A 14,230-nucleotide genomic window follows, 5' to 3' on the forward strand; every position below is an offset into this window, starting at 1 on the left:
ACCGAATTCACACCCAGGGTCCAGAAGTCATAGGGTCATAGCACAGAGAGAGGACTTTGGCCCATCCAGTCCATATCACACTATTACTCTGCAGAACCCCATGGAACTGCACTTGGACCACAGCCCTCCATACCCCTCCCATCCATGTTCTAAATGTTGAAATCACACCTAAATCCACCATTTCCACTGGCAGCCTGTTCCACACTCTCACCTCCCTCTGAGTGAAGAAGTTCCTCCCCATGTTCTCCTTAGATATCTCACCTTTCACTCTTAACCCATGACTTCTAGCTCTAGTTTCACCCAACCACAGTGGAAAAAAATGCTTTGAGCCTATCTATACCCCTCAGAATTTTGCATACCTCTATCAAATCTCCCCTCATTTCCCTATGCTCCAGGGAATTAAGCTATCCCATTGCACCATTGTTCTCATCACCTTGAAAAGTTTTGAATTGCTTTGATGAACCACCTGCATTGTCAAATGCTTTGATGAAAAAATAACTATTCTATTCAAATTGTACTTTGTGCTTTTATATTAATAATACTTTTGTGTTCTTTTTACTGTAAAATTGTTTACACAAGTACTTTCAGGAGATGATACAAGCAGTTTATTTTTTTTGCAAAGAGCTAGCAGTTTTAGCAGATTATAATTGATCTGTTGTCCAATCCTTTAAACATTAAATATCGATTTAATGGGAGTGAAGAACAAAATAACTGGACTATCTACACCTTATCTTAAAAGTGAATTTAAGCATGGAGAGAGGTAGTATCATTACATTTCCTTTAGTTTAGTTGACTTCATAATGAAGATAATGTTGTTTGAGTGCTTGTTCGATTTTGTCTTCATCAGAGGACATCATTGGCAATCAGCAGAAGGCCAAAGGAGTCCAGCGGTTCTAAGCCAAAGGTCAAAGATCGGCTTGTCTGGTGAGTAGAGGCCCAACGTCTGCAAGTCTGTAGGTCCGGGCCAGGGATTGGAGGTTGGAGGCCAGATGTCTGCGAGGCTGAGTATTGGGGCATAGGACCAGAGACCCAGAGACAGTGTGTCCTGGGGTTGGAGGCCTGTCCATTAGTGAGTGAGAAAGGGGCTCGTTTTGCTGCTGTTGTTTTGTTTTGTTGTGGTTATTGCTGCTTGTGTTCTGTTGAACACTGCAGACATGTTTCGATGGGCATGTGATAAATAAATCTGAAGCTTGATGAAGAACCTTTCTGTCCTTGATCAGAAATTTTTCTTTTCTGTTTCTCAATCTTTCACAACCAAAGATCAAGTTTGGAGTATGTTATGTTAATGATCTTTTCTAGGTGAATTGATCATTTGTAGCATCAGAAACTTGGCTAGCACACATGATGTTTTTCTAATGTTAAACCAATATCTAAAGATATTACACACCACACATTTCTCCATGCACTAATTTCAATTTGAGCTTCAAATTCTACTAACAGTTATCATGGGTGCAGTGAAGGCAATGATGAATTTAATCATTAATATCTGCCATCCTTAGCAGTTGTATCCCGAGATACTATATAAAAGGTTTTCCATGTTTTCTTGGATCTTTGTAGGCATTTATTGCTGATTGGTGTTGTTTACAGAGAAGACAGGTTTGCATTAAGCCTTAGTCTTGCGAATGTTTTATGAGAGATTTGTGCTCTTATTTGCTTCCATGATTAACTGATGTTGGCTTGGATCTCAGCCTTCAAACAAGTACATATGGAGGCATTATCTGAGGGTTGTCCCAGCGGGTTAAGATCACGCTGTGCATAGCATCATTTAGCAGTCTTATGACAGGGATGTAGAGGGTCAAAGCCAAAGTTCACATCCGTGCTTTGTTGCAGGCCGATGACCCTAGTCCAATTGCCTTCTGTCAGCCCATTGGACAGGTGATAATAGAGACTCTATACTCTGAGTCCAATCAAAGCAAGAGATTACCCAGTGAACATGGGAGACAATTCAAGGATGCTCTCAAAGTCTTCTTCAATGAGTGTAATACCTCCATTGACTCCTGCCCAAGGTATTTCAAAATGGAGATGGAACTTTATGGATGCCACTGAGAAAATTCAGTCAGTAGCCAGCAGGAAGAGCAAGTCACACAGATACCTGTCAATCTGCCCCTTTAAGTACTTCCTGCCCATCTGGGGAAAAGCATGATGACCCATATTTGGCTCTTGAATCACGTCAGCAATTGAAACAAGTTATCCTTGACTCCAAGGGCCACTAAAGAAGAAGAAAGACAAAATTACTGTTCTTGATTTTTTTCATCAGTACAGTATTAACTAATCAGCTGTCAGCCAAGTAGCTCACTCACACTGAATATCATAAGAAACTCTTCTGTCTTTTTAATTTCAATAGCACACAGAAGCGTCAGGTAGGTATTTCTGATGTGTACTGAACAAGTACAGGGGTGATTGACTTGAGAAAGAATAAAGACAAGGCAGTCAAACCAGGCCAGTGGAGTTTACAAAGAAACCGGTTCGGCCAGTGTTGTCCAAATTTCTGAGCTCCATTGTGGGCCAGCAGAGCGAAGCTGATTGGCTCTCTGAGCACAAACTGCATGCTGTGCACCACTGATTCCATTGCACCTGTCCTTGCTGCCATGCTACTATGGAAACCAGGGCCAGGTGACAGAGAAGTAGTAACACACAGCCACAGCTGTTTATTTTGGCTCAGCTGAAAACTTGTGAGCCTGTGTAGAACCAAGCAATGCTTAATCTTATTATTTTTAAAAATATTAGTATGGTCTTAAGTTTTCCACCTTTAGAGTGTGTTTCCATTTAAGCAAAATATTAGTCACCACAGCCACAACAGAATGATGTCCTTTCATAATAAAGTAAGTTGCAGTGACTCATATTAGGAGTACCACGTGTGCAGAATTTAGAATTGAAATGTTATGATATTCTGAATGCCCAACATTGAATTCCTACATACATTATTTAAAATGTTAATAATTTTCAGATGTGTATATTTAACAATTGCTTTCACTAGTTTGTCAGTTCCTTACTCAAAGCCAAGTTGTGTCTATTTATTCAACCGTTGATTTCCACAAATATAGAATTTCATTCCAAAGGATTACTTTGAGAGGACTAGGATATAAAAGCAAGGATATAATGCTGAGACTTCATAAAACATTGCACAGACTGCACTTGTTGTATTGTGAGAAGTTTTGGGTCCCTTAACTAAAAAAGATTGGCGAAGGTCCAGAGGAGGCACATGAGAATGATCCCAGGAATGAAGGGGTTAATGTACTATGAGGAGCATTTGATGGTTCTGGGGATACACCTGCTGGAGTGTAGAAGGGTGGGGAGGAGGGGGTTGAATCTTTTGAAACTTATTGAATAGAGTAGTGGAATGTGGGACCAGAGGAGCCTCAGAATATAAGCATGAAGAGGAGGGATTTCCTTAGCCAGAGGGTAATGAATCTGTGGAATTCATTGCCACAGATGGCTGTGGAGGCCAAGCCATTGGGCATATTTAAAGTGGAGATTGATATGTCCTTGATTAGTAAGGCTGTCAAAGATTATGGGGAGAAGACAGGAAAACTGGGATAATAAATTAGCCTTGATCAAATGGCAGAGTGGACTTGATGGGTTGAATGGCATAATTCTATTTCAAGGTCATGATATTAAGGATTAATGATATTGTCTGAACCCTTGCTTTATGCTGATGCTGTTGTATATTCTAATATACTAACTTTGGAATCTAAACTAAACGAATTGTGGAATGTCATGAAATTTCTTTCATTCATCCTACATTTGGGAGGTCCACGCAACCAGGTTTAAAGAACAGGAAACTTACAACTGGAATTGCACAGCCATATTCCCTAGTATCTAAATTGAGAAATGGATTATAGGAAAACTTTGGATGTAAGTAATTTTATATCAAGGTTGAACATGTTTTGGTAGAGCGTGTGGAGTATATGGCAGGGCTATTCCAAGTATTGATATACAGTGGGATCTCGTGGTGCAACTGCATAGCTCTTTGAAAGTGTCTACACAAGTAGATGGGGTGGTAACGAAGGTATACAGCTTGCTTGGCTTCATCATTTGGTGCTCTGGGTATTGCAGTCATACAAAACTTTGTACGGCCACATCTGGAGTACTTCATTCCCACTCCGCCAATGATATCTGAAGCCTTGCAGCAGAAAACCCATTGCTATCCATTCATCACCATGCCCCCCACCCCCCACCTCCATTCTCCCGGATACTCGATTGTATGTATTGGCTGTCCATGAGTTCGGGGTTCAAACCTGCAGAAGACCTGAACTTAGAAAGAGAGATTGGATTTGCTACATTTATTCTTGCTGGAATATAAAAGACTGCAGGGTGATCTGACAGAAGAACATAAAATTATGAGGGGCCTAGATTAGATAGTCTGAGTCTTTTTCAAACATTTGAGGTGAAAGGGAAAAGTTTAAAAGAGATTTGTGGGACAGGTTTTATTTTAACACACAGCGTGGGAGGTGCCATGGGTGCATTGCCAGGGAGATGACAGGAGGAAGGGTCTGTTCCTGTTTTCGGCAAATGTGTTTGTTAGCTGTGGTTTGGACTATAAATCTGTTTTGATTCTGCCCATCTTACTTCACATTTCATGCAGAAAAAATTCCCTTTTATTACCAACAAATTATTTATAATTAGATTGCCATGTGTCTCTGAATTATCTTAATCCGCGTGCATTAGGAAGCATTTAAATATACTTGTGTTAAATGTCAGCCAGTTCTCTGAGATGCCTGTCCATTAGGATGCAATTAAATACAGGCACAGACTAAAGAGCAAAGATCCAGAGATATAACAACAAAGAAGCAGAGGAGCAGCCACAGGATTACTTCGAGTCAGCGGACTGGGCCGTGGTCAAGGACTCAACTGTGGATCTGAATGAATACACCATGGTTGTCACAGAATATATTAAAACAGAGTGTCCCCACAAAATCATTCAGAGTCTTCCCCAACCAGAAACCCTGACTGAACCATGAAATCTGTAACCTACTGAGGGAAAGATCAGAGCCATTCGAACCTGGCGGCTAAGGAAGTTACAAAAGGTCTAAGTATGATCTCTGGAAAGCCATCTAGTGGGTGAAGTGGCAATTCCAGACTAGACTTGAATCATTGAAGGATGCTTGACAATTGTGGGCAGGGCTTGAATGCTATGAGGATGAGGCTCTTGGTTTACAGAGGCAGCGTATTATGAGACCGCTAGCAAGGAGATGCTGATGATAGGGCAAAATTGCAGTCAGCAGGACAAGTTGCAGTGTAAAGATGGACAAAATGGAAAGGGGAGAATACAGGACTGAAGGTGTTAGATTTGATTGCTTGGAGTATATGGAATAAGGTAGATGAACTTGTCGCACTGTTAGAGACTGGCATGTATGATGCTGTGGGCATCACTGAATCGTGGCTGAAAGATTATAGCTGGGAGCTTAAAGTTCAAGGATACACATGTAATTAAAGGACAGGTAGATAGAGAGAGGGGGTAGGGTGGCTCTGTTGGTAAAAAAAATTACTTTAATCCTTAGAAAGAGGTGACAATAGGATTAGAAAATATTGAATCATTGTGAGTAGAGCTAAAGAACTGCAAGGGTAAAAAGACCCTGATGGGAGTTATATAGAGCCCACAAACAGTCGTAAGGATGTGATCTACAAATTATCATGGGAGATAGAAAATGCATGCCAAAAGAGCAAGTTACAATAGTCATGAGAAAATCAGGTTGGTGCTGAATCCCAAGAGAGTAATTTCTAGAATGCCTACAAGGTGGCTTTTTAGAGAAGTTTGTGGCCGAGTGCACTAGGCAATCAGCTATTCTGGATTTGGTGTGTACAGTGAACCTGAATTCATTAGAGGGCTTAATGTAAAAGAACCCTTAGGGGCCATTGATCATAATCTGTTAGAATTTTCCCTGCAATTTGAGAAGCAAATGCTAAAGTCAAATGTACCAGTATAACAGAGAATAAAGGGAATTATAGAGGCATGAGAGAGGGCTGGGCAAAATTGATTGGAAAATAACACTGGCAGGGATGACAGCAGAGCAGCATGCTGGAATTTCTGGGAGCAATTCAGAAGGTGAAAGATATATATATCCCACAGAGGAAGAAACATTCTAAAGGCAGGATAATACAATCATGACTGACAAGAGAATCTAAAGCCAAAGAGAAGGCATATAATAGAGCAAAGTATCGTATATGTATTTTGCGTTAAGCTTTACTGTGGAAGACTCTAGCAGTATGCCGGAAGTTCGAGAGTGTCAAAGGACAGACGTTTGTGAGGCTGCCATTACTAGAGAGAAGTTTCTTGGGAAACTGAAAAGTCTGAAGGTAATAAGAAACCTGGACCAGATGGTCAACACCCCAGGGTTCTAAAAGAGGTGGCTGAGAGATCGTGGAGGCATTAGTAACGATCTTTCAAGAATCAATTGATTCTGGCATGGTTCCGGAGGAATGAAAAATTGCAAATGTCACTCCACTCTTCGAGAAGGGAGAAAAACAGAAGAAGGTGTGACACGCTGTAAGGTTTCACTGCTAATGTAATGTCTTCTCTGTAAAGAAGACACGAATGGAGCGAGTTGGTGGACTGCGGTTGGAGTTGACTTGGAACGAGGGTCCAAAGGTCAGCAACGATCGGAGGAAGTCGATGGCGGATGAACGGCCTTATCAGTGAGCTCCAACGTTGTGCATTAGCCCGCTTCGTGAGAATGGTCCCTTTTTCTTTTTTTGTTTTCTTTACTAACCATAATGTCAGGAGGATGTTATGAGAATGCAGGGTGATTTGGACAGGTTGGGTGAGTGGGCAAATGTATGGCAGATGCAGTTTAATGTGGATAAACGTGAGGTTATCCACTTTGGTGGCAAGAACAGGAAGGCAGATTACTATCTAAATGGAGTCAAGTTAGGAAAAGGGGAGGTACAATGAGATCTAGGTGTTCTTGTACATCAGTCAATGAAAGCAAGCATGCAGGTACAGCAGGCAGTGAAGAAAGCTAATGGCATGCTGGCTTTTATAACTAGAGGAATTGAGTATAGGAGTAAAGAGGTCCTTCTGCAGCTGTACAGGACCCTGGTGAGACCCCACCTGGAGTATTGTGTGCAGTTTTGCTCTCCAAATCTGAGGAAGGACATTCTTGCTATTGAGGGAGCGCAGCGTAGGTTCATGAGGTTAATTCCCTGAATGGCAGGACTGTCGTATGTTGAAAGATTGGAGCAACTGGGCTTGTATACACTGGACTTTAGAAGGGTGAGAGGGGATCTGATTGAAACATATAAGATTATTAAGGGATTGGACACGCTGGAGGCAAGAAGCATGTTTCTGCTGATGGGTGAGTCCAGAACTAGAGGTCACAGTTTAAGAATAAGGGGTAGGCCATTTAGAACAGAGATGCGGAAAACTTTTTCACTCAGAGAGTGGTGGATATGTGGAATGCTCTGCCCCAGAAGGCAGTGGAAGCCAAGTCTCTGGGTGCATTCAAGAGAGAGTTGGACAGAGCTCTTATAGATAGCGGGGTCAAGGGATATGGGGAGAGGGCAGGAACGGGGTACTGATTGTATATGATCAGCCATGATCACAGTGAATGGCGGGGCTGGCTAGAAGGGCTGAATGGCGTACTCCTGCACCTACTGCCTATTGTCTATTGTCAAATTAAGAATTACAAAGCTCATTCGCTTAATTGCATACTGTTATTTCGTGGTACTGATTTGTAACAGGGGACACATCACGCAGCATCCACCCAAATGAGATTTCTGAAGTTTGGCCAGGCCAGGGGCTATCATCCCCTCCATGAAGCCGCTAGCAGAAGCGAGAGTTACAGTTGTGGGGACTACGTTCAGGATTGATTCTGCTGGATGATTGTTGAACCAGTGGGGTAGATATTTGTACTCTGGATGAATTGTTAACTCGCCCGTTAAATACTGTTAAAGTCATGATTGTGAATGGAGGTTTGGTAAAATGGTGGGTGCAGTTCTCATTTTTATGCAGACCAGCGCTGATGTAGTGGTAGCTGGGGGTGGAGATTTCAAAGACAGTGCTTTATCGTTTCTGAGGAGTGAGGGGAAGGAGTGGTCGGATTTGGAATGTCTAATTAGTCCCCATCCCCCTGGGAGACTGAGAATTCTGAGGTAGTATGTGCCCTTACCTCTCTGGCGAATAAATGGAAAAATTGGATTCAAAGTCCCAGCTATGGTAGGCTCCACCTATTCTCTGGAATTATGCCCACCCCTAAAGGGGAGGAGGAGTATCAGACTTCGCAGTTGTTAGATGAGTGGCAGTGCTCTGATGATGAAAGGGGACAGAGATTGGTTTAAAGTTTGAATGAGCAGGCTGCTGACATTGTGAGAGCTGTCAGGATAAAGTGTCCCACAGTGACAGCTGTCAATTACATGCAAGCACTGGACAATGCTCTTGGCCCGACAGGAAGCCCAGTGGAGCTCAGGATGGGGTTTCAGAACGTGCGTCAGGAGAAGGGGGAGAAGCTTTCTGCTTTTATGTTTCAGCTAGAGAGGCAGCTAAATTGCTTGCAGCACAGAGCGGTCATTCAGGTGGATCAGTTAAGAATGGACCAGATAGCCAAGGGCACCCAGTCCGATGACCTGATTGTATGAGGTCTCCGACAGTCTCGTAAGACGCACCCCCTCTGTCTTTTGTTGAGCTGATCTGAGAGGTACGGGAAGAGGAGAATGCATTGGAGGCAGAGGAGGCATCCGTCAGCAGGATACAGCCCTCGGTAGTGGGTCCTTGCGCTGAAGTGACCATGGATAGCCTGCCTTGGGGAGCGGTAGAGGAGATTGTGACAGAGTTCAGAACAGAGATATGTCGGCTGTTACTAGTGGGCGTGGTCCCCCCCCCCCCCATATGATGGAGCTGATTGGTGGGGTGGATTCCCCAAGGGGACAAACAATGCAGAGGGCTGCTGGGTCCGAAGGTCAGAATGTTAGTGACGATCAGAGGAGATCAATGGTGGGCAAACGGCCTTAACAGTGAGCTCCAACGTTGTGCATTAGCCCGCTTCATGAGAATGGTCCCTTTTTCTTTTTTGTTTTCTTTACTAACCATATAGTCAAATTAAGAATTATAAAGCTCAATCGTTTAATCGCATACTGTGTACTGCTTGTTATTTTGTGGTACTGCTTTGTAACGGGACACATCGTGCAGCATCCATCCAAATGAGATTTCTTAAGTTTGGTTGGGCCGGGGGGGGGGGGTGCTATCATCCCCTATATTAAGCCGCTAGCTGAAGCAAGAGTTACAAAAGGAAAAGATAGGTCAGATAGTCTGACATCAGTGGTTGGAAAGATGTTGGAGTCGATTGTTAAGAAAGTGGTTTCGGGGTACTTGGAGGTGCATAATAAAATAAGGCCATAGTCAGCGTGGTTTCCTTAAGGGAATATCTTGCCTGACTAATCTGTAGGAATTCTTTGAAGGATAGACAAAGAAGAGTTGGTTGATGTTGTGAACCTGGATTTTCAGAAGACCTTTGACAAGGTGCCACTGATGAGGTTTCTTAACCCCTTGGTTAATGACAGGGTTCCAAGGCATAAAAAAGGTTGGCAACCCCTGCTGGGTTTTCAGCTTCTGCAGAATCTCTTGTGTTTGTATTCCCCAGTTTTCCTCCCTCTCTCTCCTCTGGCAATACAGGTGAAATGCAACTAGCTTAGGTGGGCGTCTGGTCAAGCAAGTACAAGTTGGGGCAAAGGGCCTGTTTTTATGCTGTATTACTCTGTGAATCTATGCTTCTCCATTAAGCCATTGACATAAATCTCAGACTATCCATCTACTCCACTAGTCATTCACTGATGCAGCCTGGATAACTTAATAACATTGCACTTGGCTAGTAGCTGGTGAATCCATTTCCCTCCGTGATTTCTCAGCTCCTCCTCCTTTTTATACATCATATAGATTTTATCTATTGAGCTATGGGTGTGACATGGTTCTTAATAAAATAAGCTTTATTTTAACCTATCCCCTTTTACCTTTGACATTTGTATCCTTTTGAACATTCTTTGCAGAACTCTCCTCCCCTCTCTCATCTACAGTTTTTTTCATCTGTGGTTTCCCCATGCCCTTGGGAATGTTTTTGTTTGAACCTGTTCCTTCCTATGCTTAGAGGATCTATACTGAATGACTCTACAGTGATCTCAACCTTCACCTAAATTTTCCCAGTTCTGGATGAACAATAACCTCTTTCAAATTACATCAGCAAAACCAAAGCCTTTGGTTTGCCTCCACCAAAAATGTAGCCTTTAACTTCATCAGTTTCACAACAGCTTGCTCAGCTGGCGGTGCACGATTTTGGTATTTGACCATCAGCTGAACTCTATGTTTTACATACAAGCCATCACTAAAATGCATTCCTAATTCCAGTCTCACCTGCCACCACTATCCCAACTGGCCTGTCTGTGTCTTTGACACTTTGAGGCTCTGACTTTTCCAACAGTCGTATTCCTTCTGGGTAGCCTCCAGCCTGATGGTATGAACATTAATTTTGCTAGCTTCTCATAATTTCCTCTCTCTTTCCCTTTTCTTCACTTCTCCCATTTTGCCCTCTTATCTCTTCTCCCCAACTGCCTATCATGTACCCCTGGTGCCCCTCCTCCTTCCCTTTCTTCCATGATCCACTCTCCTCTCCCACCAGATTCCTTCTTCTCCTGCCCTTTGCTTTTTCCACTTATCACCTCCCAGCTTCTTGCTTTATCACCCCTCCCCCATGCACTTGACTTCACCTATCCCATTCTAGCTTGTCCTTCTCGGCCTCCCCCCACCTTTTAATCTGGTTTCTTCCCCTTTCCTTTCCAGTCCTGAAGAAGGGTCTCAGCCTGAAACACCAACTGTTTATTCACTTCCATAGATGCTACCTGACCTGCTGAGTCCTGACAGCATTTTGTGCGTCTTGCTTAACTTCTGCTCTCACAAATCGCATTGGGTCTAAAATACTGTTGCCCATATCCTATCCTTCCAATTTAACTAACTAGGTGAATCCGAACACTTCATTGATTACCTTAAGGCTTCAATTCCAAGAAACCTTTTTTTCTTATCCACAGTTGTTCCATTGCTTTGTTCTTCATCCTCTCTGTGCGTTTCTTTATTTCTAGGATTCTGCATCATTTCTCATTCTTTTGAGTCTGGCTTTGTGATATCCCGCTGTTCCACCATCAGTTCTACGGCTTTTCAGTGTTCCTTGCTAACAGCCTGGAATACTTTCCTGAAAGTGTTCACCTTACTCAACTGTATTCACAAGACTGATTTCATTGGGTTATCATCCAAATATCCACTGGTCCAAAACGCAGAAGTTTCAAAAGTTGTAAGATTTGAATTCATATCATTTATCCAAAAAAACTGATGGTGGTGATTTGAATCTACTTACAATGCAAAGTTAGGTGCTACCCCTTAGCTAAAATTATCCTGATATTTGGCTTGAACAAAACTTCAGTCATGCTCTGTGTCCATCATAGATGCTGCCTGACCTACTGAATTACTCCATCAGTTTAGTTTCTGGCTCTAAATTTGAACAATGTATTTTAATATTTAATTTTGTTCCCAAATGTAGATTCATCATTTTACTTAATGATAGTTTTTTTTCCCAGTGGGATTTTCTTACACACAGAGTTATGATTGGATGGAGCTAGGGGTGATGAAGGAGGCAGATATGTCAGAGGTATTTAAGAAACTCTTAGTTAGGCACATGAATGATAGGAAAATGGAGGGCTATGCAGGAGGGAATTGTTAGATTGATCTTTGATTTCGTTAAAAAGTTGGCACAACATCGTGGGCCACAGGGCCTGTACTGAGCTGCAATGTTCTATGTTATGTGGGCTTACCAACTTTGATGTATAATTATTGACTCCTGGATAGCATGGCATGGTTTTTGTATGTTCCGATGAGTTCCTGTTAACATCTGAACATGTGCATTCTGGTAAATCAATTGCATCTTTGTTAAGCAAACACGAGGAAATCTGCAGATGCTGGAAATTCAAGCAACACACACAAAATGCTGGTGGAATGCAGCAGGCCAGGCAGCATCTATAGGAAGAAGCACTGTCGACTAGTCCTGACGAAGGGTCTCGGCCCAAAACGTTGATGGTGCTTCTTCCTATAGATGCTGCCTAGCCTATTGTGTTCCACCAGCATTTTGTGCGTGTTGCATCTTTGTTAAAATGAAAACTGCTCTGATCCAGAACTTGCAGGTTTATTCATTCAGGAGCAACAAACAATCTGCTGGAAGATCTCCGCAGGTCAGGATGTATCTGTGGAAGGAAAGGAAATGTTGACATTTTGGGTCAAAAAAGCAGCATGAGGACCATGAGTTCTTCCAGCAGATTATTTATTACTCCAGATTCCAGCATCTGCTTTCTCTGTGTCATCAGTTCTCACTCAGGAATATTTTTTGAATGTATTAGAAAAGGTAGGTCCTTCCACTTGAGGGCAGCAAGAAAATTTAAGAGATTTAAATAAGTGGTAAAGGCTTTCAGAATGTCAAGATCTGCCCATATATTACAAAACCTGAAGACTGCATGAGCCTCTTACACCCTTTCACAGATTTAACTTTGGCTTTAGCTTTATTTGTCATATATACATCAAAACATACTGTGAAATATTTTGTTTGTGTCAAATCAAATCAGCCAGGTTTGTGCAAGTGCTGTCATGTTTCTAGTGCCAACATAACATGCCGGTAACTTACAAACCCTAACTGTATGCCTTTGGAATGAGAGCAGAAACCAGACCCAGAGAAAACCCATGCAGACTCTCTGGGAGAATGTACAGGCAATGGCAGGAATTGAAACCCATCTTACAGCTGGTGATGTAAAGCACTGTAGTAACTGCTTTTCTATTGTGCCACCCTTCGCCCTTTGCCATCTGCCTCTTTGTTTCTTTTGGTTTCAGTCCATTTTATTTTCTCTAGTTTCATTTGTTTGTCTTTCCCTTTTTTTTGAGTACAATAGAGGAGGCTAGGAAGGAGGATTCTTTTCTCTTGACTGTATATCTAGCCTTTGTCAGTTGTATATCTAGCCTTTGTCAGCAAGCACTGATAAATCTCCTGCTGTTCCTACTTCTTTAGATCAATGATGGATGCATCCAGTTATTAACCGCATTGATTCCAACTACTTCTCAGTGTTGGTGCCAGCACCAAAACCCTGCATGAAGCTCCAAACTTTAAATAACTGGAGGAAGCTATTACAACCTGCTTACAGACTGAAACAACAAGAGAACACTATTACAACCCAAGAAGCTCAAGATTATGTTTACTAATGGAAACGTTAAATTTTTCTCTTTGTTTAATTCCCCACTCTCCTGGATACTTTGCAGATTTCAGTGGCTTTTTCAAAGCCCATAATGTTCGCTGGAATCTTTGCCAGCATTCTCACTTATTATATATGTACTCATGAATGCAGAAGGCCGAATTTGCTAGCATGTAGTTTTCAAGATGTCAGTGGCTCAGAGAGAAAGTCCTGCCTCAGAAACTTCCATTGGAACTTTTGGCAGCCGGTGAAGTCCTCTATCCTCTAAGCTTTGATGGTCGTATGAAGTATTTTTGTACCCTTTACATTCAGAGACATTTAAAAACTAGTAATATTGAGGTATGTAATTAAAAAATAATAAATAAGAAAATTAATGACATTGAAAAATAATTCAAGCCATTGTAAAAATGTAACTTGTTTCCTAAATAAAACCTTTACAATTTGTACTGAAAGCAATGGGGACTTCAATCATACAGCTGATCTGACTAGGTGCAAGTTACAACAGACAGCTCTTCATTACCTGCATGATTGTCTGTGCTCTGAATTCTACATGGAGTTAAGGTGACGAATGAATCAGTAGATTCGGAGTTCAGAATGTATCAGGAAGTCCACAACTTCTATATTTGACTGTGCTTGTACAGGATCTTGGGAGAGTTAAAGATCTAAACATCAGTGGTTCTGTTTGAGGCCACTGACCTTCTACAGTGATATCTGGTCCAGCATGTCAGATTGATGACTTTTCATCATATTGCCACCCAGTTTGTCAATTCTTCTTCTCCTGATACAGACCTATTAAATATCTCTAGCATTTTCCATTTTCACCAGATTTTCAGCACCTGCAGTAAATTGATTTTGTACTTTTGTGATAACCTTCATTTTTGAGGGCATCATATACTCAGGCAGGGCCAGCATATTGTCAGAAGAAGCATAACTGCTCAGCTCCAGAGAAAGTTGGCTCAGCTGCCACCAGCATTTCAGTTCATTGCTGGTCACTTTGGCAACATGTGGGTTCCAAGCCCAAGCC

General features: G+C 42.1%; 1 protein-coding gene across 1 annotated transcript in view; it reads right to left on the reverse strand.

Moving 5' to 3' along the window:
- Positions 1–605: 605 nt before the first annotated feature.
- Positions 606–14,230, reverse strand: part of six4a (SIX homeobox 4a) — a 54,528-nt gene continuing 40,903 nt past the window's right edge. The window contains exon 6 of the mRNA XM_059959894.1: positions 606–2,209. Coding sequence (XP_059815877.1) covers positions 2,171–2,209 — 39 coding nt within the window. The 3' untranslated portion in view covers positions 606–2,170. The remainder of the gene's footprint in view (positions 2,210–14,230) is intronic.

This window comes from Hypanus sabinus, chromosome 2 (assembly GCF_030144855.1).
Source record: "Hypanus sabinus isolate sHypSab1 chromosome 2, sHypSab1.hap1, whole genome shotgun sequence".
NCBI lineage: Eukaryota > Metazoa > Chordata > Chondrichthyes > Myliobatiformes > Dasyatidae > Hypanus > Hypanus sabinus.